This window comes from Aythya ferina (assembly GCF_964211825.1).
Source record: "Aythya ferina genome assembly, chromosome: 23".
NCBI classification, from domain to species: Eukaryota; Metazoa; Chordata; class Aves; order Anseriformes; family Anatidae; genus Aythya; species Aythya ferina.
Window position 1 is genome coordinate 5,843,603 of NC_140321.1, and position 24,939 is coordinate 5,868,541.

At 69.0% G+C, this 24,939-nt stretch overlaps 1 protein-coding gene across 1 annotated transcript; it reads left to right on the forward strand.

Moving 5' to 3' along the window:
- The first annotated feature begins 6,351 nt into the window (after positions 1-6,351).
- NEUROD2 (neuronal differentiation 2) lies at positions 6,352-8,909 on the forward strand. The gene is made up of 2 exons (XM_084496422.1): positions 6,352-6,515; positions 7,833-8,909. Exon 2 carries the CDS (start codon positions 7,838-7,840, stop codon positions 8,906-8,908), a length of 1,071 nt encoding a protein of 356 aa, XP_084352548.1. The 5' UTR covers positions 6,352-6,515; positions 7,833-7,837; the 3' UTR covers position 8,909.
- Positions 8,910-24,939: the final 16,030 nt, after the last annotated feature.

The following is a 24,939-nucleotide window of genomic DNA, read 5'->3' on the forward strand; positions in this document are numbered from 1 at the left end:
CAGGGATATGGGAATATGGGGGCACAGGGGTATGGGGACACGAGGACATGGGGGCACGGGGACACAGGGACCTGGGGACATGGGGGTACAGGGACACGGGGACGTGAGCCCCTGTGGATGGGATGTTCTGGGGGTGCTGGTGTAGGGGATTTGGGGAGGTGGGGGGGTGTGTGTGCAGAGAGCAGGTGCATGCACAGAGCTTGCAGGGGGGGTGTTTGTGCGCAGGGGATGTGCACGTGTGTGTCTGCGTGCACACGGGATGCGCATGCCCATGCGTGTGTGCGCACAGATTTGTGTGTGCATGCAGGGGCTGCGTGTGCACGGAGTGCCCGGGGTGGTGCCCATGCACGTGCAGGGTCCGTGCGTGCCCCCTCCCAGCGGTGCCGTGACTCCCCCGTTTCTCCCCGGCACCCGGTGTCCCCGCGGGACCGTGGCGCATCCCTTGGCCCACGCAGGACGGCGCAGGACAGCCGGAGCATCCTCGGGGCTGCGTGGATCCAGGAGGGCAGCGGGCACAGAAGGGCCTGGCCCAGCGATGGACGGGGATGTGGGGACCCCCCCGAACCCCCAGCCCTGTCCCCGCCACCCGGGGCCGAGCAGGGTCACCGTGCCGGGCGCGAGCCCCTTCCCGTCCGCGCGTGCACCGACACATGTCGCAATAGTAATGTAATTTGTAAGTTAACAATGGGCAGCTTGAGGTTTATATTTAATTACAACGTTTGCACCAACCTGAACTCACCCTTATTCATCAATAATGCATGGGTTTGTGTTTATCGCTGCTTAATTAATCTGTGCTTACGACAATTAAAGGCTTGCAAAATCCCCAAAGGTGGCGGCGGGGAGCGGCTGCGCGGCGGCAGCGGGAGCAGGAGCAGCGGCCGGGCCCCCCCCCGGACTGAGCGAGGGCAGGGAGCAGCCGCAGACCCCCTACCCATTGGGGTGACCCCACAACGTGCCTCAGTTTCCCCAGGGACGCTCTCTGCGCCCCCGGAGCCCCCCATCCCTCCTCGCCCGCCTTCTCCCCGCGTGCCGCTCGAGCTGCCCGGCTCGGCCCCTTCTCCTCCACCGGGCCGGGTGCCAGGAGTGGGGGCCGGGGAGGGGGCCGGGGGGGGGCCAGGCCAGCTCTGCGCCTTTAAGCGCGGCGCGGCGCGGCTGTCCCGGATCAGCCGGAGCGCCTATTAAAATTTTATGCGAAGTGTAAATGGGCCAGGTCTCCAGCTTCCCGCTCCCTCCGAATGATTTATTACTCGCAAATACCACAGAACTAATTAGTATAGTAATTAATTAATACGAATTTGCATATTTGCATGTGCAATTAGTGCAGTGGAGTGATTACTCTGAAAATGAGAAGTTGGGCTCGTCAGATGGCAGAGTGAACTGGAGTGGAAAAGCCTCGTGCAAATGAACCCGGGCGGCGGCGGCGGCACGCGGCGGCACGCGGCCCCGGCACCACGGCGCACCGGGAGGCACCGGGCTCCACGCGGGTCCCGTGCCTCGGTGGGGAGGGGGCTGCTCGGCCCCAGGACCCCCCCCACACACACTTTCCCCAAACCCAGCCTGGGCCTGGCCCCGGGCCCCCGCCATGGGGACCGCTGCAACCATCGGCCATCTCCATGGCGACTCGCCGTGCCAGGCGCATCGCCATGGCAACGGGCCGCAGCCTCGCCATGGTGACTGTCGTCACCGGCGCCGTGTCGCCATGGAGACTGCATCGTGTCCCCCCCCCCTCCCTCCCCTACACACCCCCCCCCCAAGACCCCCTCCCCATCACCGCTCCCCAAATCCGAGCCCTCTCCCCGAATGGTGCCGGGGGTTGGGATTGTTGGGGGGGGGTCCTGATGGTCCCCGGGGTGGGGGCCCCAAAGCTGTGGGGTGGGGGGTGTGGGGGGGCCCAAAGCAGCTGGGAATTGGGGGGGGGACCCAAAGCACCCAGGGGTGGGGGCGTGAGGGTCCCAAAATGTTGGGTGCTGGGGAGGGGCCACACTGCCCTTTGGCGGGTGAGGAGAGCCAAACCCCACGCTGACAGCACAGGGCCAGGCCCACCCCCATGGGCTGGCACCTTGAGACCCCCCAATTTGGGGGAGGGGGGGGCAGCACCCCCCAGCCCCACAGCTCCAATTCTGGCCCTTTTCCTTTGTCCCTGACGCCTCCCCAAAACCCTTAACGGTGTCCCCAAGCCCCCCGCCCCGCTGCGCCCTGCCGCCACCGGCCGGGACGGCCACCTTGGGGACATCACGGGTTAGGGGGGGGGGGGACGACACAGTAGAGGGGGTGGGCAGCCCCCGCACGCCGCGTGCCCCCTCCCTCACGCCCCGCCAGCTCCCTGCGGCGGGCCCAAGCGGATGCCATCTGCTGTGGGGGGGCCGGGGGGGCCGGCGCCAGCAGCGCTCCGTCACCCGCGCCGCGCTGTGCCCACGCTGGTGCCACCACCAGGCTGTGCCCCCCGTGTCCCCCCCCACACCCCCCCAATGCTCCCCCCTGCCCACGACCCGCGGTTCCTGGGGGCCTTGTGATGTCACGGCCCGTTGTGACCTCGCTGGTGGCCCTGGGACCTCACCGTGGGCAGCTCTGGTGGCACAGCAGCCCCCCCACCCCACCCCGATGGGTCCCCAAACGGTGCAGGGGGCGCAGCAGCACAGAGGGGCTGAGCCCACCACAGTGACCACCGGGTGACAAAGGGGACCCGAGCCCCAGGACCCCCGGCTTCCACCCGAGACCCTCCCAAAGGCTCCGGCACTGGGGACAATTCCCGGGTCTCTGCCCCGGTGACACCGTGGGTGACACTGTTGGTGACACTGTTGGTGACACCGCGCCTCCCAGCCACACTGCAGGTCCGTGGATGTGGCGAGTGACAATGGGTGGCAGGGGATGGGGTCTGGGATGATGCTGGGGGGGGGGGGATCGGCCCCATCCCATGGCCAGGAGCCCCCCAGGGCCTCGGGGCTGGTCACAGCCTTTCCCCATCCTCCTCCTCCTGTAAAAAAAGGGGAATTTTCTGACAGCTCCCCCCAGCTCCTGGCTGAGTCCCAACCCCGCCCGCCTTGAGACCGCCCCTTTCCACCCTGCTGTGCCTCAGTTTCCCTCTGCCACCGGCTCCCCCCACCCCAGGCTTCTCCATCCAGCCCGGGACCCCGCGGCCCCACAGCAGGGACACCCGGGCAGGGCACCCACAGCCCCATCCCCTTGAGGTGCCCCCACCCTGCGGTCAGGGACCCGCTGACTCCACGGCACCCAGGGGTGGCTCCCACGTGGGAAAGCAGCTCCGGGGCCAGGTCTGGGGCCACTTTGTCCCCACGGGCAGCAGGGGACAGGGATGGGGACGGGGAAAAGGATGGGGCCGGGGACAGGCTGAGCTCCCGCCGCTCTCTTCCTGCGCTGACACATCCCCGGCGGTGGCTGCGCCGCGCGTTCGCGCATCCATCTCTCCCAGCCTTCACCTCCCAGAAATATTGCAGCACGCAGCCAGCTCCATCTGGCAGCGCGGCCCCCCCCCCGCCGCGGCTCACGGGGAGACGCCGAAATGGCCCCGAGCCGGCCCCGCCGGGGCTCAGCCCCACGCCGAGGGGGCCAGCAACCCCCACACCCCCGTTTTGGTCCCCTCCCCGGGGCCGGTGCCCCTCCGAACGCCCGCGTGCCCCCTGTGCCACCGCCACTTTCTGGGGCTGAGCCACGTCACCACCTCCGGGAGATGCCACCGCTGCGGGCACCGTCCCCATCCGTCACCCTCCTGCTGCAGGGGAGGGGAAGGGATGCAGGGGGTGGTTTTGGTGGAGGAGGGGGCTTCGATCAGCACCAAAACGCCCGGCCCTGGCTGCCCGGAGAGGTCAACGCGGCCTCGCCTTCACCCTCCTGCCCCGCAGCCCCATTCCCACAGCGCTCGGGGCCGGATCCTGTGCGTGGAGCCCCCCAGGGCTGTGGTGCTGGGGAGCCCGGCACCAAAATCAGGATGGGGCTGCCCCACGCCCCACAGTGCCCACGCCTCCGGCAACCGCAGCAGAGGGGACAGCACGGGGACAGTGAGGGGACAGCGCGGGGGTCCCGCACGGGCCGGCCGAGGGTGTGCGGCACCGCTGCGGCCCCAGCACAATTAAGCAGCCAGTTTGGGTTTTCATCTCCCCGTGCCCCTTTCATCTGCGCTCCCTGTTTCATGTCTCCACTTTCTTCTCTCTCCAAGCGGCTGTGCATGCTGATGAGGCGCCAGCCCCGCTCCCAGCCCTCGCCACGCGCCTGCTGCTAATGAGGCTTTAAAGGATGCGCCCGGCCGGGCCACGCCGGCTCCTCCTGCCCCTGCCACAGCCCCTCACGGGCCAGGGTGGCCGCGCTCACTGACCCCCGGGCGTCCCCTTGGCCTTGGGCAGCTCCGTAGCCCTGTGGTCCCTTTGGCCATGGTGCTGCCCACCCAGCCATGCCTAAAAAATGAAGGTGGAAGTGACCGAGGGAGCCGGACCCCCGCTGCGATGCACCAGGAGCCTTCATCCCAGGGGGCTCTCGCTCCCACCGGGCACCGCAGGAGGACGTGGCACCGGCACCGGCACCGGCACGGCTGGGCCCTGCCTCCCCGCAGGCCGGCGCCAGCCCAGGTGCCATCTGCTTGGCCGCAGCCGTGAGTGACAGCGTGCGAGCTGTCCCCCCCCCCCCTCGCTGCCGGTGGAGGTCCCCCCGTCACGTGCCAGCCCCGTCACCTGCACCGGGGCGGTGGGAGACGCGGCCGCTGGCACAGACCCCGCGGCCGGGCACGGCGAGCCCTTTGTCTGCGTGCACGCAGCAGCCCCGGCCACCACCGGGCCACCGTGTCCCCACCGTGTCCCCAGTGTGTCCCCACGGCACGTGCCCGGCGTCACCAGGCCTGTTTGGGGACGCAGGGCTGAGTGCAGGGCTGCCATCTGTGTCCCTCGAGCCGGGCACGGGGCTGGGGGCTCACAGGGACAGAGGGCACCCAGGGTGGAGCCGTGGTGGCCAGGAATTTGGGAGGGGCAGCGATGGGAGTGGGGGGACCCAGAGACACAACGCACCCAGGGGTGTCCTCGTGAGTGAGCCGGGAGGGGTCTGGTCCCATGGGGGGGGCGTGGGCATTCACAGCTTGTGCACGGTGCACAGTGCGTGGTGCATGGCCAGGACAGGGCTGTCCCCAGCCTGGAGAGGACACACGACCCCTGGGGACACGTCGGGGGGCACCACCCCCAGGCCCTGCCGGGGGCACCCAGCCCTCAGCAGCACCGGGATGGGCTGGGGGCCGCTCTGCTGCCGTTTGGGGCCGGAGCGGGGTCTGTGCCAGCTCTCCCTGCACCAGGTTGCAAACCCGGGGGAAAGGCAGCAGCCATTTTTGGCCGGCACACGCGGCGGGGCCGGCACAACGGGGCCAGGTGCTGGCAGCTCCCAGGGGTGTCAGGAGGTGCTGGGGGGCTCCAAGGTGCTGCCGGAGGGTGCGTGGTGCTGCGGCGGGCAAGGAGGCACACGGCAGACAAAGGCCTCACGGGCGGCACCGCGGCACCACGGCACAGCTGGGCCTCGGCCGCTGGCACCGAGGGACCCGCGCGTGGCCTCGAGGATCCCCGTGCGCTGGGGGGGTCGTGCACGCGTGTGCAAGCGCCCGCGTGTGCGTGTGCATGTGTGTGTGCACACGTAGGAGGGTGCCAAAGGCTGGATGTGTTTTTTCCGCAGGGCCGTGCCGCTGGGTTTGCAGAGAAAGGCTGGCACCGGCGCGCAGCCCGGGGGGTGCCGGAGGGGGCCGGGGACACTGGCAGAGCCACCACGTGTGAGGACCCACGGCCCTGCAGCCCCCCCCTGCCCACCCCACGCCACGGGCAGCCCCAGCCCACCCCGGCATGGCCGAAATGGGCACCGGCACCGCCGCCACCTCCCGTGGGCCCTGCCCGGCCGCAGCCCCCAGCCCACGCCGTGCCCCCACGCCGCGACCAGCCCCGCTCGGCTGGCGGCTGCGGGTGGGGACGGAGCCGGGCGAGCCGCCGTGCCGTTTTGCGGCGAGCCGCAGATGCCAGCTCGTGGCGAGGGTCCCCGTGGCGTCCCCCCCCCCTCGCCCCGGCACCCCCGGCCACCCCCGGCACGTGCGGGCCGAGCAGGGTGCCCGTCTCCCCGCCGCCCTGCCCGCTCGCTCCATTGTTCAGCCCCAGCCCTGCTATCGCCTGCATCTCGCCCAGGTCCCATTTTGCGGCGTGTAGGCAGATCTGTAGATTTGGAAGGTTTTTTTTTTTTTTTTTTTTTTTTTTTTGAGTACAGAGTGACAGATGGCGAGTCCTCCTTCCCCAGAGAGACAAATCTCCCTGAATGCAAGCGCATGTCAATCATTAGCTCTCATGTGATAGCTCTCGCGCATGACGTGCCAACCATATGGCACTGGCAGCAGAGCTGGTACCCCCTTTGCTGGGTAGAGATGCCACTCTCGCCTCCTTTTGGATAGAGGACTGCAGGAGGCTGGAGCACCTCAAGGAGCCGCGTCCTGGTCCCAGAAGATGCTGGGAACAATGAAATAAGAATTCCTCCAGTCAGCGCCGAAGGTGAGTTATGTAAGAAGTGGAGGGCTGGGAGGGCAGCGGAGGAAACTTGAATGGAGAAAAGGCAACTTCCATGTTGATTTTGTTTCTCCGCCACGTCTCGCCCTTTTTTCCCCCTTCTTTCGTTCTCCCCCATCCCTCGCTTCCCCCGCTCCCCGCCGGCCCCGCAGGTGGATTTTTCCCCCTAGACCCCCCCGGGGAGGGGGAGGGAGGTGGGGGGCAGGGGCATTTCTCCCCCCCCCCACCCCCCCACCAGCATCTCCTCCCTCCCTACCGGCGGTGGCCGCGCCCGGGGCTCCCGGGGCTGCGCGGTCCCGGCGGGACGGAGCGGGCAGCGGCGGCCGCCCCGCATCAACGAAATCGGCGCGGAGCCGCCGCTCCGCCGCCCCCGGGGGCCCCTGCCCGCCGGAGCCGCCCCCCCGCTCCCCCGCGGCGCCCCCGGCCCCCGCTCCGGGCGGCGCCCCCCGCCCCGGCCCCGCCGCGCCGCCCGGCCCCGGGGGCGACCCCTCGGGCGCCGCCGCCCGCGCCCCCCGCGCCCCACACCTTGGAGAGGGGGGGGCCCCGGGCACGGCCGCCCCCGCCGCCCCCCGCCGCGTCGCCGTTCGTTGCCTCCGCGGTTTGAGGGCCGCGCTCCGCCGGCGGCCCGGGGGGGGCTCCGGGGCGGCGGGGCTGGGTGGGGGGCCCGGCAGGAGCTGCCCCGGCCGAGGGGCGGGGGGGGGAGGCCGGGATCGAGCGGGGGTCGCGGGGGGGGGCACGGCCGCGGCCGGTGCTGCCCGGCCCCGGGACGGCGGTGGCGGAGCCGTGGCCGGAGCCGTTTCGGCGGCGGCGACGGGGAAAAGTTGGAGGCGTCGAGGAGCGGCCGCGGCACCGGGGCCGGCCCGCGGGGGGCTCCGGGGCGGGGGGCACCGGGGTGGGGGGCACCGGGGAGGGGGCGCGGCGGCCGCCGGGGGAGCGGGGCGGCGGCGGAGGAGGGGGGGGGAAGGAACCGGGGAGGGGAAAGGGCGGAGTGTGTGGGGGGGGGACCCGGGGCGCGGCGCCCCGCCCCGAGGGTGCCCCGGTGCCCCCGGTGCCGGGCAGCCCGGGCGGGGGGCGGCGGGGGGCGGCCCCTCCGCGCATTCGTTTTCACCTCCCCGGGGCCGCTCCCGGGGGCCGGGGAACGGCGGCTCCGCCCGCGTCCCCCCCCCACACACCCCTTTAACCCCCCCTCCATCCCCCCCAACTCCTTCCCCACCGGAGGCCGGCGGCGAGCCCCGGCCGGCGGGGCGGGGGCGGCGGGGCCGGTTCGGCCGCGGTAACGGCGCTCTTTGCCCCCCGCTGCAGCCATCATGTTGACGCGACTTTTCAGCGAGCCCAGCCTCATCCCCGAAGTTCAGAAATTCTCCAGCTGGGCCGAGGAGTGCGAGGAGGATGCCCGCAGCGACAAGGAGGAGCGCAAGGGTAAGGGCTGCGCCCTCCCCGAGGAGCCGCCCGAGGGCTCGCTGGGGGAGAGCAAAGAGGAAGGGGAGCTAGGAGGGGACGAGGAGGAGGAGGAGGAGGAGGAGGAAGGCCTGGAGGAGGCCGAGGGAGACCGGCCCAAGAAGCGCGGCCCCAAGAAGCGCAAGATGACCAAGGCGCGCTTGGAGCGCTCCAAGCTGCGGCGGCAGAAGGCGAACGCCCGCGAGCGGAACCGAATGCACGACCTGAACGCCGCCCTGGACAACCTGCGCAAGGTGGTGCCCTGCTACTCCAAAACCCAGAAGCTGTCCAAAATCGAGACCCTGCGCCTGGCCAAGAACTACATCTGGGCTCTCTCCGAGATCCTGCGCTCGGGCAAGCGGCCCGACCTGGTGTCCTACGTGCAGACTCTGTGCAAGGGGCTGTCGCAGCCCACCACCAACCTGGTGGCCGGCTGCCTGCAGCTCAACTCCCGCAACTTCTTGACGGAGCAGGGCCAGGAGGGGGGCCGCTACCACGGCCCCAACGCCTCCTTCGCCGTGCACCCCTACCCCTACCCCTGCTCGCGGCTGGCCGCGGCGCAGTGCCCGCCGCCCGCGGGGCCCGGCTCGCACGGGCTGAGGACACACAGCTACTGCGCCTCCGCCTACGAGAGCCTCTACGGCAACGCGTCCCCCGACTACAACAGCTCGGAGTACGACGGCGGGCTCAGCCCCCCCCTGTGCATTAACGGCAACTTCTCCCTCAAGCAAGACTCTTCCCCCGACCACGAGAAAAGCTACCACTACTCTATGCACTACTCGGCGCTGCCCGGCTCCCGGCCCGCCGGCCACAACCTGGTCTTCGGCTCGGCGGGGATGCGCGGGGGGGTGCACTCCGAGAACATCTTCCCCTACGACATGCACCTCCCGCACGAGCGGGGCCCCATGTACGAGGAGCTCAACGCCTTCTTCCACAACTGACCCCCCCCACCCCGCCCCGGCCCCGCCGCCGCCCCCTCCCCGTGCCCGCCCTCCTCCTCCTCCTCCTCCTCCTTCCTTTCCCTCTTCCCCCCCCCCCCCCCCCCGCAGCCCCGGCCGGGGGGGCCGCGGCGGCCCCGCGGACCGGCCCCCGGGGCTCCGCCGTGGGCTTTGGTGCAATATGGGGACCCGGCCCCGGCGGCGGGTCCCCGAGCCCCGTGGGGACAAAGTGCTTTTTTTTGGAGGATTTCTCCTTTTTTTCTCTTTTTTTTTTTTTTTTTTTTAAATTATTATTATTATTATTTATCCCGCGTGGGGGGGGGGCGCCGAGCGCTGCCCAAGGCCCCCCCCGGCAGCGGCGGAGGCGCGCCCGCAGCCCGGCCCGGGGCGCTGGGTCGGGCCGCGTCGTTTGCTTTTTAATTCGTTTTTATTTCTCGCCCCCCCCCGCCCCGCCCCGTAACCGTTTTGGGCCGTTTCTCCCCTCCGCCGCCGTGAGCCCCCCCGAGCATTGGACACCCGCTGCCCCGGCCCGTGGGAGCGAGAGGAGAGCGCGCTGCGGCGCGGAGCGAAACTTTCCGAAGCAATAAAGAGGCGAAACGGAGACCCCAATATTTCTATCTATGCAAGCAGGCCCGGCCCGGCGGACGCTCAGAGATGCACTTTGCTTTGGGGGGGCCCGGCCCGGCCCCGCTCCCGGCCCCCGGTGCCCGGAGCTCCTCTCGCAGCGCGTGTGTCAGGACGTTTTTTACCTGTTTTAAAAAAAAAAAAAAAAAAAAAAAAAAAAAAAAAAAAAAACCTTGAAACGGAAAAAAAAAAAAAGGAAAATAAAAAAAAAGAAAAAATAAGAAAAAAAATATAAAGAAAAAAAATGCAGAGCCGCCCCGGTTTTCCCGAGCTGGCGGAACCGGGGCCGGGCACGGCAGGGCAGCCCGCAGCTATGCAAGCGGGAGCGGCCGGGGCTGGCGGGGCTCCGGCGGGGCTGGCGGCGCCCCGGCCCCCGCGGCTCCCGGTCCCGAGCCGGCCCCTTCGTCTTCGCCCCGGTGTGATGCATTCCTTCGGTCGGGAGACGCCGGAAACCGGAGATAACGCTATTTTTGAACCTGCCCGCACCACCTTAGAGAAACCAGCATTTTTAGAGAGACCAGGGAGGAGGAGGATTTCTGAGAAATGTTTTGAAAACGAAAACAAAACAACAAAAAAAAAGTTTTGCAAAAAAAAAAAAAGAAAAAAAAGAAAAAAGAAAAAAACACAAAAACAAAAAAGAAAAAAAAAACAAAAAAAACAGTTGTAGCAAAGGGGACCCGCCTGTCCGACACCAGAAGTGCTTTCGTGTTTCTGTTCCGTTTCATTTCGATTAATAAATATTTATGGCCAACGATATGCAAGAGCCCCCCCGCGCCGGGAGCCGCGCCCGCTCCGCGCCCCCCGCTCCCCGCCGCCGCGGACACTGCTTGGCGGCGGGGGCGGCGCGGGGGCTCCGGGCCGGGGTCCCGGCACCACCACTGCATGCATCGGCCCCCCCGGGCCCCCCCCGGCCCGCTGGACGCTTGCAGCCCCGCGGCGGCGGCCCCCGCCAGGACTTCTCGGCCGTGACGAGCCGCGGCCGGTGCGATGCGAGGCGAACCTGTAATTACCGAGCGTCCTTCGACGGCGATTAATAAATATTCAATGTTGACTCCGCCGCCTTCGCCGCTTTCCTTCCGACCCGCCCGCCCCGGGGCACGGAGAAGGGGATAACGGGGAGCGAAGGGGGGGGCGCGGCGGAACGACCCCCGCCCCGTTCCGGGCCCCGGGACCGGCCCCGGGACCGCTCCGTCGCTCCGCCGTGCCCGAGTGCGCGGCCCGCGGTGGGGAGGCGCTGATATAACGCGGCTCTGCCCCACGGGTGTCCCCCCCGGGACCGGGGAGGCGGTGTCCCCCCCCCGCCAATAAAGGCACCGGGAACCGGAGCCGCGGACCCCGCTCGGACCCGGCCCCGCGGCCACCGGCGAGCCGCGGCGGGCAGCCCGGGCGGTGGCACCGCTCCGCTCCCCCGGGGACGGCGGCTCTGAGCTGGCCTTGGTTCGCTGCCCGCGGCTGGCATCGGTCCGCGGTGCCGGTGGCCACGGCGCGGTGCCCGGTGGCGGTGGCCAGGCCGGGTCCTTTGTGGCCGCCCCGGTGCCCGGTCGGCTCGAAGGCTCGGCACGGTGCCCGCTGCGCTGTGCCCGGTGCCCGGTGCCCGGTGCCCGGTGCCTGGTGCCCGGTGCTCGGTGCCCGGTTCCCGGTTCCTGGTACCCGGTGCCCGGTACCCGGTGCCCGGTGCCCGGTGCCCGGTGCCCGGTTCCCGGTGCCGGTGCGCGGCGCGGAGCTGTCCGCCGCGGCGGTGCTGAGCGGGCGCCGTGCCCAGCCGCCTGCCCCGGCCAACCGCCGCCGGTCCCTTCCCCGTCCCCGCCACCGGGGCTCATCCCCCGCCGGCCGCGACCCCGGGACGCGGAGCGGGCTCCCGGGCACACGGCGCCGCTCCCCCCGGCCCCGCCGGCTGCAGGCACCGGGCACCGGCACCGGGAGTGCGGGCACGGAGCCCTCGGGTTCCGTCGGGGAAGCCGCTTCGGGTGGAAAACTCGCGTGGGGGCAGCGTGCACTGTGCCCCCGCGGCCCCACGGATTTGGGGGAAAATCCGGCGTTTTCGGGGCCGCGGGCACGGACGGCCCCGGCCGGGGTTGGAAGCGGCCCGACGGGAAGCGGCTCCGGCCCTGCCCCGACGAACCGGGCCCGGCCGGGGCAGCGGGACCCCCCCGAGGTGCTCGTGGCCTCCCCGAGCCCCCCCAAAGCCCCGCCGACCCCGGCCCCGGCCCTCGCCGGTGCCCGCGGGGGAGCGGAGCCTCTTCCGACGGCCGCCGCCCGGCCCCGGGACGGGAACGGTTTCTCTGCGGGAAAAGCCCCGGGGCGGGGGGCTCGAAGCCGGGGGGGGCTCCGGGCGGCCGGCGACTGCGGCGGGGCCACCAAGGGGGCGAGGAGCCGGTGTTTGGGGCCGGCACCGGCACCGGGGCCCGGAGATGCGGCGGCGAAAGGCGGGAGCCCACCGGAAAGGGGATGGAGGGGCAGGCGGCGGGACCCCCAGGGGGGCTACGGGAGGAGGGGGGGGGACCGGCATCTGCTCGCCCCCGGGGCTCCGGGAAGGGCCCGGCGGGGAAGGGCCCGGTGTGCCCGGGCTGCACGGCGGGGCCGGGCTTTAACGCCTCGTTTTTTTTTTTTTTAATTCCCGTGATTTTGGCTCCCCAGAGCCCGGGCGGCCCCGCCGAGGCGAGGAGCTGCGGGTGCTGCTCGGGCACGGAGCGGCCCCGCAATGCGGCCCCGCCGCCGGGCACGGCTCCGAGGAGAGCTCCGGTGCGCGGCTCCGGTGCGCGGCCGAGGTGCGAGGAACCGGTGCCCGATCCCGGTTCCCCGCCCCGGTGCCCGGCCTGCCCGCGCTCGGTGCTCCGCTCCCGTTCCCAGCGGAGGGAGCCGGGAGGCCGGGAGTTGCCCCCTCACCCCCCCTTAGGATTTGGCACAATTTTATGTGACCGCGGGGTCGGGGACATTTGGGGTCGGGAGGTACCGGGGGGGGTACCGGGGGCCCGGAGCCACCGCGAGCACCCAACGGGCGCATTTCGGCCGGGCTCAGCCGGGCAGGACGAGACCGGGGGGCGATTTCTGCTCCCCCCTTTCTCCCCCCAGCCCCTCGGCCACCTCGGATCGGGCGTTCCCGGCGCCCCCGGTGCCCTGAGCCCGGCCCGGCCCCGGGGAGCGCGGGGGACCGAGGTGGGGGGGGGGGGTGGCGCGGAGCGAGCGCCAGCTCCGGGTCGCCGCTGCCACCGGCGAGTGCCAGCCGGGGGGGGGGGGAGGAGGAGTCATTGCTTCAGTTTAAATTTCATGGCATCTGTTCATTATTATACAGTGCGGATTTTTATATGGACAGCTAAATTAAAGACAGATTTCTGCCAAAATTGCAGATACCATAAAAAACGGATGCTGCCGGCGCTGGGAGCCCGCCGCGCTGCGGAGCCCGGCCCGACACCACCACCGGGCCAGCCCGGCCGGGCCGAGACCCCCCCCCCCGGGGCCGGGAGGGGGCTGCGGGGGCCGTGGGGGCCGTGGGGGCTGCGGGGGCTGCGGGGGCTTCGTCTGCTCGGGAGCGGCCACCGGGGCTGGGGCTGCCCGGGGGTTGGGGGGGGGCATCGGGGCGGGCCGGGGCTGGCAGCGGGCCCCCGGTGCACCGGGGGGGGCTGCCGAGCCGCCCCCTCCCCCAGGCCGGCCTGCCAGGATTCATCGCAGAGGAGTTAAAACAAGGACATCTGTGCCTGGAATCGCTGCGAAGCTCCAAACCTGCCAACGCCTGCTGGCACGGCCCCGCCGAGCACAAATGCCTGGTACTCCGGAATGCTGCGCAGCCCCTGGCAGCCCCCACGGCACAGCCCGGCCCGGCTCGGCTCGGCTCGGTTCGGCCCGGAGCCTCTCCCCCCCGTGGGGTGACCCCCGGAGGGCTCCCGGGGTCGCCCCCACTCGCGGTGGTGCCCGTGGGGAGCTCCCCGCGCCCCGTGGGGACGGGCGCGAGAATGGGCGAGGAGGGGACCCCCTGGGACTGGGCAGCAGCCGGGGATGGGGGGGGGGGGCGCCCCTCTGCGGAGCCCTCCCCAAGCCCGGGGGGGGGCAGAGGGGGCACAGCCCCGGTGGGGGCAGCGGGGGGAGGTTGGAGCCAGCGGGCGCGGGGCCAGCCCTGGCCGGGAGCGGTGGGGAGCAGGTGGCGCCCACCTGAGCCCCCCCATGGCAGCCGGGCCCTCGCTGCGGGACCCCGCTGCACGGCGGGAGCCTCACACAGCCACGGGGACCCTTCCCTTCCCTTCCCTTCCCTTCCCTTCCCTTCCCTTCCCTTCCCTTCCCTTCCCTTCCCTTCCCTTCCCTTCCCTTCCCTTCCCTTCCCTTCCCTTCCCTTCCCTTCCCTTCCCTTCCCTTCCCTTCCCTTCCCTTCCCTTCCCTTCCCTTCCCTTCCCTTCCCTTCCCTTCCCTTCCCTTCCCTTCCCTTCCCTTCCCTTCCCTTCCCATTTTTCTGGGACCCCCATCCTGGGCTCCAGCCCCATCCCCTTGGCACCTCTGGACACCCAGCTGCGTGTGCCACCCCGTCCCCATCCCCGTCCCCATCCCCGTCCCCATCCCCGCACCCCGGGGCCAGGCCTGCCCCCCCCCACCCCGGCTCGCTGCCCTCGCCCCCCCCTCCCCGTGGCAGGCGGTGGCACATCTCATATGGGAAATGTCCATTTTGCTGCTACTTAAAAGCTGATTTACGGCGGCTGCATCGCAGCCCTGCCTTGGCCTGCGTCCCTCCCATAATCTGCCCATTTCTCTTGGCAGCTCCGCCGCGGCCGGGCTCGCCCGAGGTCTGCGGCGGGTGGGCAGCAGCGCCCGTGTCCCCCCCCCCTGCACCCCCAAGCACCCTCTCGGCTCTGTCCCCTCTCCTCCCGCCGGCTCGGGCAGCCTGTTCCTCATGCTGGTGCTCACAGCTGGATCCCATCTGCTTTGATCGGATCCTGACAGCGAGGAGACAGCAGCTCCGCTTGACGCCTCCGCGCACCCGGCGCGGCGACGGAGGGGCCCCAACACCCCCAAAACACCCACCTGGGCCACGGGGCTTGGAGGGGGGACACAGCACCGGGGATGGCGCATGGTGGGGCTCTGCGGCATCACGGCAAAGCCCTGACCCGCTCCCATCCTTGGGTTGGGCAGAGAGGGCTTGGAAATAGGGCAGGACAGACGGCCACGGGGCAGGACAGACGGCCACGGTGCCCCGGACAGACCCCGGTGGCTGCGAGGGGCACGGTGGCACCACCAGGGATGGGCCAAGGTCCCGCAGCCCCCGCGCCGCTGCCCCGCAGTGAGCAGCCTCCCGGCTGGCCTGGCCCTCCCGCACGCTCCTAATTAAATTTTACCCGACTATAAATCTTTTTGTTAAATGTAATTGAAAAACACACCTTTGGAATCATCAAATTAACCCGGCATCCTCTTTATTAGAGTAATTAAAGCCTTTCTCAAGTTAGCGCCGGGCGGATCGGCTGGATTGTGCCGTAATCCCGGCAAAGCAAACAAGTTCAGAGCAAAACTAATTACATTTAGAACAGCTGTGATAATAATCCTAATTCAACCCCATTTGGTGCCTAAAATCCGGAGATCCAGCAGCGAGGGCAGGAGGAGGGGTGCCCGCGGCCGAGCTCTGCCCTTGGGCTCTTGCCTGGCCCCAAGCCCCTGGCAGTGGGCGCTGTGCGGTGCCAGGACCTCAGCACCCATGGGTGCTCTGTGGGGTCACCTTTCCAAGCCCAGCACTCCCTCTCGTCCGTGGGGCTGAGCAATGAGGCCGGGGCACTCTCGAGTCACCCATGGCAAGATCTACATCAGCTCCATCACCGGGTGGTTTGGGGATGCTTGGGGAGAGGAGCCAGGCATGGTGCAGGATGAGGCCCCCTCCCCACCTTGGCTCACCCCAAACCTCAACGAGCCCCCACGGCGGCACCTTTGGCGCACCCTCATCCTCACCCACACCTCCCGAATCCCCTCTCCCCACCGCCCGCCCAACCCCGGAGCCCCCCGCGCCTGGCACCGCCGGGGAGGGCGGCGGTGGTGGCGGTGGCGGCGGCGGTGGCAGCCCCGGCGGTGGCACGGTGCCCGGGCCCCCCCCGGCCTCCCCGGGGACGCGGGATCGTGCGGCCGCAGCTGGCGCGCGCAGCCGTAATGGCCACGGCTGGGCTGGCACGGCGGCCCCGCGCCTGCGGGCACGCGGGCAGCAGCAGCTTGTGCGCGGTTTTGTCCTTGACGAGTCCCCGCGCGGCCGCCCCGGCACAAAGCCCCCGCCACCGAGACCCCCCCCAAATCATCACACCCGTGGCACTGCAGCCTCGCCAGGCTGGGGTCCGGTTGGGGCGCCCAAACCCAATGCCAAGGGAAGACCCCCGCCGGTGGGCATCGGCCTCGTGCCGTTGGCACCCTCCCGGTGGGGGAGGCCGGGGGTCGAGGCTGAGCCCCCCCAGCGGCTGGAGGAGAGGGAGGGAGGGAAGGAGGCCGGCTGCATCCCGGCGGGGACCTCGGGGAGCGTTTGCTACAAATGTATATTGGAGCTTTTTATTAAAGTTGCCAAAAATTTGTGTTAGCTAATGGATTCTTAATTCTGTCTAAAATGAGAGAAGGAAAATTATGCTATTCATCTTGTATTGGTTTGAAATCACATCTGACAACTAATCGATCATACTGTGGGACATTAACTCCTTTGGATTGGGGCCCAAGCCGGCTCTCGCAGGCTCCCTCGCTCGCGCGCTGGATTAATTTAACTACTTTACTGCTGGTATTTTGGCACGTGGCTCCGAGGGCTGGTTCCTCTCCGGTTGGTGCTGCTGAATTATTTGCCTTTCTCCGGGTACAGCTGGCACGTCTCGCTGCATTATCCCCCGCCCCGCCGGCTCCGCCACCGCCCCTCCGCGTGCCGCCGGCGCCCTTCACCCGACCTTCACCCCCCAGGTCCCCCCCCGTGTCCCTCTGCGGGGTTATTTTTTAGGGGTGAGCAGCGGGGGATGCCCACGGGGACAAAGGGAAGGTTTTGGGGACCACACGATGGGGGTGGCCTCGCTCCTTGGTCCCGCAGGTGAGCCGTGCCTCAGTTTCCCCATCGCTCCGTGGGTCCCCAGGGCAGGTGGGGGGGTCCCTTGGGTCCCCCCACCCAGGGAACACGGAGCTGGTGTGGAGCAAAGCCCGGCCAAGACGCCCCCCGCCACCGCGCATCCCCATCCGGCCACCAGCAGCACCCAGCAGGACCCGGAGCACCCTGGGGAGCACCCGGCTTATATAGGGGGGGTGGGCGGGGCAGAGGGAGGGGCCGGCTGTGATTGGTCAGCAGCACAAGTCCTGACAGCGGATTGGGTGGAGGCACGAGTCCCGCATGGGGATTGGCCAAGAGCTGTCCCCGTCCCTGGGGCCAGGAGGGTCCCCGGGGGCACCCAAGGGTGGGGGCGCGCTGCTGGGGACACCCCCGGTGTTCCCGTCCCATGGGTGCTGTGGGTCCCGGGGGTCCCGGTGCCCAGGGAGGGGCTGCAGTGGGGCCTGGCCCCCCCAGGGATGGGGGCACGGGGACAGCCCCTGCGCCATGGGGGCTTCTGGTGGCTCCTGCGCGTGGGGAGCCGTCCGGCACCGCGTGTCCGTCTGTCCGGCAGGCACCTGTGCCCCCACAGGCAGCCACCCGTCCCCTGTCCGTCCGTCTGTCTGTCTGCCCTCCTGTGTGTCCAGCCATCCAGCCATCCACGTGTCTGTCTGTCCATCCATCCACATGTCTGTCTGTCTGTCCACCCATCCACGTGTCTGTCCCTCTGTCCACCCTCCCACCCACACTCTCATCCATCTGTCTGCCCATCCGTCTGCGAATTCATCCCTCTGTCCGTCTGTCCATCCGTCCAACCCCCCGTCCGTCTGTCCGTCCCTCCCCCTGTGCGCTGTGCCACCCCCCCTGCCTGGGGCACGCTGACCGCGGCGTGCATGGGGTGACCCGGTGCGCAGCCTCGTGCCCTGGCTGGGTGGACGGGGTGTGCGCCGCCGGTGCGTGCATCTGTGCACATGTGTGTGCGCGTGTGAACACGTGTGAACATGTGTGAACACGTGTGTGCATGCGTGTGTGAGCACAACACGTGCACGTGTGAGCGCACGCTCGCAGGCTCTGCCCTCACCCGGTGCCGCGCACCCCCTGCTGTGGGTGGCACCAGGCGGGGCGGGGCCAAATGGGAGGAGCCTAACAGGGCGTGGCTAAAAAGAGGAGGAGCCTAACAGGGCGTGGCCCACATCAAGGCGGAGCCAAACTGGGTGTGGCCAAGTGGGCGGAGCCTCCAGCCCAAGCCACGCCCCCTGGCATCGCAGCATCCGACGGGGGCCCCGAGCACGCGGCAGGACCCGGCCCCGCGTGGCTCCCGGGGGGCTGTGGTGCCGCCCGCGCCCCCCGCCCGCAACGGGGCCGGGCAGGGCCGGGACCCCCCCCTCGGTAGGGGCACGGGGCCGGGGCCGGGGCCGAGCTGTCCCCGTGGCGCGGGTGTCGCGGGCTGCGCGTGTGCAGGCGCCTTTTTTTTTTTTTGGATAGCAGTAGAATGCAGTATGCAAATGAGATGGTTATTACCGCAATGTTCGTCAAGCTGAGCTGAGAAGACATTAATAGCCTGATGAATATGCATGTGAATTTGTTAATTAAGTTAATTATTCTGCTGAAAATGCATTCGTCTTCCAAGGACATTTTCCCAATGATTTTTACATGCTTCAGTCATTAGTCATGCTATATTTTATCAGGGAAATGAGTTTGCTTAAGTTGTAAAAAAAAAAAAAAAAAAGGGGGAAAAAAAAAAAAAAAAAAAAAGAAGAGAGAAAAGAAAGAGAGAGCGAAAGGAAGCCGGGAAGGCAGGAAGGGGAGCAGGAGACGAGAAACAAAGCGCGGGCGGCGGGCGCGGGCCCCAGCCGAGGGGAGCACCGGGGGCGCGGGGCTGCAGGTGGGTGCGGGCGCCCCCGCGCTCCCGGCACCGTCCCCCCCCCCTCTGGTCCCCCCCCAGGTCCCTCTGATGACAAACTTTTTTTTTTCCGGTGCCAAATTTCCAACACATTAATTAATTGTTGTAGCCAATTAACTGTAGTTGTGCAAATGAGTTTAGCACTAATTACCATGCAGTGCCTGTAATCACATAAAAAACTTGCTGAGAGATGGAGGGAGCGGGAGGGAGGTGGGGGGGGGACCGGGCAGTGGGGGCTGGCGGGGGCAGAGGGGACAAGGCCGGGTCCCCCCCCCACCGGACACGGGGCCGTCTGTCCCCAGCCGTGCCCGACACCCACCCGCTCTGTGCTGTGAGGGGGGGGGCAGCAGAAGTGGGAGCCCCCAGTGCCAGGCCCTGGCAGGACGTGGCCGTGGTCCCGCAGCCCGGGGCAGCAGTGGGGTGAGGCCACCCTCACCGTGTCACCACGGTGTCCCCAGGGCTGGCGGGGGCTCGGTGGGAGGGGGTGCAGGGGTCCGGTGGTGCTCACCTGCTCCTGATCCCTGTCCTCAGAGGTGTGGGGGCACCCCCGTGGCTGCTGCCCTGCCACGAGCTGTGCTGAGCTGTGCCGTGCCATGCTGAGCCGTGCCGAGCCATGCCACACCAAGCTGTGCCATGCCAAGCTGCGCCGTGCCATGCCAAGCTGTGCCAAGCTGTGCCGTGCTGTGCCGTGCCGAGCTGTGCCGTGCCATGCCAAGCTGTGTTGTGCCACTCCGAGCCGTGCCGTGCCATGCTGTGCCGTGCTGAGCCGTGCCATGCTGTGCTGTTCCGTGCCGTGCCACGCTGTGCCATGCGAAGCAACAGCAGAACAAAGGAGGGGGACACATGGCACCAAACGGATGCCTGGGCCAAGCCCTGCTCCTTGTCCCCAATAACCCCCCCCCTGGGAAGAGCCCCCCAAGCCACCAGCACCTGGCACCCCCCAGCCGTGCCCCTTCTCCTCCCCATCACCTCACTGCCCCCCTGGGCGCTGGTTTCGGCAGTGCCGGGGTCACCAGGCCCGTGCTGAGTCCCCACCGCCGGTGGTGAGGGACAGCCGGGGATGAGCCCCCCCCCGAGCTGGGCTGCAGGCAGCGGGCGGGCAGCAGCCAGGCTGGCACCCGGCCCGGCAGGGGATTATCTGTGCCATGGATACGGGCTCCACGGGGACCGCCTGCCCGCACGGCTGGGGCTCCGGGTGGCACGGCACGGCACGGCACGGTGTGGCACTGCATGGCATGGCACCGCGTGGCTTTGCGTGGCTTGGCATGATGCTGCATGGCACTGCATGGCTTGGCACGGCTCGGCACGGCACCGCATGGCTCTGTGTGGCTCTGTATGGCTCGGCACAGCCCCGCACAGCACGGCACAGCCCCATCTGGCTCAGCTCCGGCAGCCCCACGCACCGCGTCCCACCACGAGCGGTGTCCCCCAGCGTCTCCAGCACGGCGCCAGCCTCTCCCCACCCACGTCCCCGTCCCCGTCCCCGTGTCCCGTGCCACCGTCCCCGCCCGGAAGGCAGAGAGTTAACGCGAGGGGCCCGGCGTGCTATAAATTTTGCATCCGAGTGTGGGGAGCCGGGGCGCGGGGGGAGGCTGGGAAGGAGCCAGTGGGCTGTCTCTAGGTAACAATAAACACTGCGAGCACGGAGCAGCTGTTACACTTACTCTCTCTGCATCACAATGCCGAAATAACGCTAATAAACCCACATGCGCGCGCATCCGCATGCCCCGGACCGGGGGGGGGGAGAGCGGGAGGTGGGGTGTGTGGATGGACGGACGGACGGATGGACGGATGGATGGACGGGCACCGGGCACAGGGCTGAGACCCTCGGTGCGGGCAGGGAGCCCCGAAGCCTCCCCGTGAGGCCTAAGAGATGCTGAGGCCACAGAAGCGTGGCCGTGGGGAGGTGCCCGGTGCCCACGCGGGGGCCTCCCGTGCCCACCCGGTGCCGGTGGTGGCCGTGGGGACATCACGGGTGGGAAGTGGCGGCCACCGCGTGTCCCCGCTCAGGGTGCTTGCCCCAGGATCCTGCAACAAAGGCTCTGGCACCGCATGGCCGGGGACTGGGTGGCACCACGGTGCTCCACGGGATGCCAGCACCAGCCCCATGCCAGGACCATTCCCTTTGCCCCCCTGCAGTGCGGACCCCACCCAGGGGGGGGTGTGGGGCTGTGTCAGGACCCCCCCAGCACCATCCTGCCCCCTGCACGCTGCCGGTGCCTTCGAGGGGCCGGGGCACGGTGCCCACCGCGCGGCACACCTCTGGGGCATGGGGTGTCCGGGGCAGGGGGGGGACAGGGCTGTGCCCCCCCCCCCCCCAGCAATGTGCAGGAGGGTGAGGGGCCGGGGGGGGCCGTGGCGGTGGCAGCGCTGCAGTTTGCATTCCAGCGCAGGAGGCAGCTGTGCCGCAACCCCGGCGCGGCCCCCCCAGCGGCACTAAATATTAATGCCTGCCCTACATTGCGCGGCGGCACCTGCCGCGGGCGAGCCGGGAGCCCCCCCGGGCCCCCCCAGCCCTCGCTGGCCAGGCAGCTGCCCCGGCCCCCCCAGGGGCTGTGCCAGAAGGTGTGGGGAGGGGGGGGGGGGCTGCGGCTGGGCCAGCTGTGCCCCCCTGCCCGGGCAGGGAGGAACAAAGCGAGGGCATGGGCATGGGGCAGGTGGGGGCAACGGGGCACGGAGAGCACGGGGGAGGGTCACACAGAGCCCCCCCCCCAGCTCCCAAAAGAAGCAGCAGTGACCCCGCAGCCCCCAGCCTGGCCTGGGGGGCGCAGCGAGGGCAGGGGGGCAGCGGGGTGGTTGTGCGCTTTGCCAGCTCCAGCTGCTGGCGCTCACCACTCACCCCCCCCCCCGAAAAGCCGCAGCTGAGGCCGTGCCGCTCATCACACATGTGCCAGGCTGGGGGCCATGCCCCCTCCTTTCCCCCCCCCCCGGCCCTGGGCACCAGCCAAAAGTCCAGAGCCGAAAAGTGGCGGGTGATTGATGGCAGCGTTTGCCGGGTAAGCGCACCCCGCGGTCCAATCCTCCTACCTTCCCCAATTCCTCCCCTGTCCCTATTCAGAGATCATGTTGTCTCATGTTGGTCCCAGAGGCACCATTAATTAAAAATACATCCAATTAAATGGCAGGTGAAAGCGTGCAGGCGCGGGCCCTCCCCCCCCCCCCCCGGCCGCCTGCCTCGGCTCAGCTGTGCGGCTTCGCGGGGAGGGGGGGCACCAAGAGGGGGCCAGGGTGCTGTGCCAGGCGCCTGCGCGGGGCTCGGCCAGCCCCGTCCCCGGTGTCCCCAAAGCCACCGGCTGCGCTTCGGGCCCCGACCCCGTGCAGGCACCTGGGGATGGTGTGCGGGGTGGCAGGGACAGGATCGGCCCCAAAAGAGAGGTCCTGGATTGGCAGGGGGACGTGGCGGTGGTGGCACAGCCACGTGGGCCTGGGGCGGCCGTGGGGACACAGGGACAGGGGGACACAGGGACACGGGGACGTGTTGAAGGAACATCTTGGGGCTGCTGCCACTGCCAAGGTCGTGTCCTGCATGGGGGATGCGGGGACACGGGGATGGGAGGATGTGGGGTGCAGGGATAGGGGATATGGGGATGGAGGCAGGCAGGGATGCAGGAGATGGGGATGAGGGGATGTAGGATATGGGGACGTAGGATAAGGGGATACGGAGATATGGAGAGGCAGGATATAGGAATATGGGCATGTGGGGATGCAGGATATGGGGATGGGGGGATGCAGGTGTGTGGGGATGTAGGATATGGGAATATGTGGATATTGGGATGTAGGAAATGGGGATGCGTGATATGGGGACGCAGGATATGGGGCTGCAGGGCTTTGGGGCCGGGCAGCGGTGCGGGCCAGGGCCCGGGGTGGGCAGGGGGGGAGGTGTGGGGGGGCCGGCCCGTGCCGGGGAAGCCCCCGGCTGCGCGCTCGGCTCCCGCTAATTGCAGATTTTAATCTCGGGCGCTTTCCGCTCGGGGTGCCGGCAGCAGGCACCAGCTGGGCGCGCCGCCGCTTTAATCAAGCTGCGGGCGGGGGGGCGCGGAGCCGGGCGGCCCCGGGGGGTGGGGGGGGCGAGGGCTGGGTCCCCCCCCCCCCACCTCCCCCTCGGGCTCAGCCCCCCTCCGGTTCAGCCGCCCCGCGCCCCGCACCGGCGGAGGAGAGGTTTTTTTGGGGGGGTGGGACCCAGGGCTCCCGTCCCGGGAGGGGGGGTCCCTGCCCTCCCCAAAGTCCCTGGGGGGGGGTCCCCAACCCCGCGGCAGCGCGAGGAGGGAACAGATTTGGGGAGGAAGCGGCGGAGGCGCTGGAGAAGCCGCTTGGGTGCCCGAGCAGCTGCCAGCAAAAAGCGGCGGCCGGGGGGGGGTCCGGAGGGGAGGGGGGGGGCGCGGGCAGGAGGCGGTGGCCGTGGGGACAGCGACACCTGGTGACGGCCGCGCGCGGCCCCGCGGGAGCGCGCGTGCACGGGAGGGAGCGCACGGACACGCCCGGAGCGCGGGGGGGGGGGGGGGCGGGCGCGTCTGAGAGTGAGCGCGCGTGCAAGGGCGCGTGCACACGCCCGTGGGTGCACGCGCACGCGGGGGGTGCGCACGGACACGTAGGGGTGTGCGCGCGTGGAGGGCGTGCACACGCAGGGGGCGTGCACACACACAGAGATGCAGGGAGGGCGCAAACGTGCACGTGGGTGCACACGCGTGCAGGGTGCACGCGCACACTTATTCGGGGTGCTCGTGCACACAGATGCACACCCAGGGTGCACACACACGTGCACACACGCACACACACTTATTCAGGGTGCACAAGCACGCAGGATGCACACACACACGCACACTTACTCCTGGTGCACACACACGCACGGATCCACACCCCTGCAGGGTCCCCAGCCACGCACCCACCCACCCCCCTGCACACACACACGCTTGTGCATCCACGCACACGCATGCACTGATGTTCTACACCCCCCCCCCCGGGACACATCCTGGGGGTGTCAGAGCCCCCTTTACTCCCCGTGTCACCCCCTGTGCCACACTCACCATCGGCACAGCTCCGTGGCACAGCACCCACGCGTGGGCTCAGCCAAGAAACGTCAAAAAGGCAACCTGAAAAAAAAAAAAAAGAAAAGAAAGAAAAAAAAAAAAAAAAAAAAAAGCGCCAAGACTCAGCAAAGAGCACGCGGAGGGACCGGGAGGCCACCGGGCGCCACCGAAAGCCCGGAGAGAGGTGGGGAAACTGAGGCACGGGGAAGGCGGCCCCGGCGTTGGTGTAAAACCGGGAGATTTACAGCGCCGCACGGCCCCGAGCCATTTGGCACAGCAGCTGCTGCGAGGGAAGCTCAATGCAAAAAATAAATTAAATGGAAGCAAACGCTCTGGTCACCTTGGGATGGGGTTGATGCCGCAGGAGCAAGGGCGGGGAGGCAGCCAGCATCCAGCTGGGATTTAAGGATTTAATCCCCCACTCGAAGGCTTCCTCGGCTTGCAACGGGGACGCCCCCGATAAGTTCCCCGTGGGGAGGACGTGGGGGCCGTGCTCAAATAGGACCAAGGCTGCTGCGACCTGCGGCCAAAAGGGTTTGGCTCAGGGTGCTGAGACCACCGGGGGGGGGTCCTCTCACTGCGCCCTGGGGGGGGGGAGCAGCCCTGGGCAGGGCGCAGGAGGATGAAGATGAGGATGAGGATGGATGGGGCTGCCCGGCTCCCAGCTGCCCCGCTCATAAATCACGAGGAGGGCGGCCAGGTCCGGCTGCTGGCGAGCTCCCTCCTGCTTTTGGAGGCACAGCAAAGCGCGGCGCCTCCGCCGCCCCCCCCCCCCCTCGCCATCTGCACGCGGGTGTATTTTAAGAGGTGTCGGCGGCGGGGATGCTAAACCAGGCGAGAGGAGAGCGAGAAACCGGGGCTGCAGCGGGAGACAAGAGGCGGGGGCTGCTGAGAAGGAGGCACGGGGGTGGCACGCGGACCCCCACCCTCTGGGGAGCCCCCGGACGAAGCCCGTGGCCCCCAAATTCCTGGGGACCCCCGCCCCGCTCGCTGTAGCCCGACAGGGTCAGGCCTGGGTGGCACCGAGGATGCTGGAGCCAGCCCGGAGGAGCAGCAGCTCCCTGCCACCAGCTCTGCTCCTCCATCCTCACACCAATCCCCAGCTCAGCCCCCCCGTCTGCACCCCTTAAGGTCCCCAAAAAGGGCCGGGGCCACAATGCCCCAGGTTGGTGCCATCGCTGGGGGGGCAAACCACGGCCCCGAGCCCCCGCTGAGCACCCCACGAGCCAGGCTGCGGCCGGGGTTGGCGCGGAGAAGCCCAGGGAGGGCCCGCTGCCACCCCAAAAAGGGTGACACATCCGTCCCCAAGGGGGCTCGGAGCACCCAAGGGACGGGGCTGCCTCTGTCCCTGGGGGCTTGGGACCCCCCAGGGCTGTGTCTCTGCTCCTGGCCCTCTCCGGGTTCTGCTCAGCTCCGGGCTCCGACCCAGCAGCAGCCCCGGCGTCGCCCCCCGACCCCATCCACTGCTGGG

What these genes read in the sequence shown, in the direction of transcription:
- NEUROD2 (XM_084496422.1), top strand. Translation starts at nt 7,838, where the DNA reads ATGTTGACGCGACTTTTCAGCGAGCCCAGCCTCATCCCCGAAGTTCAG.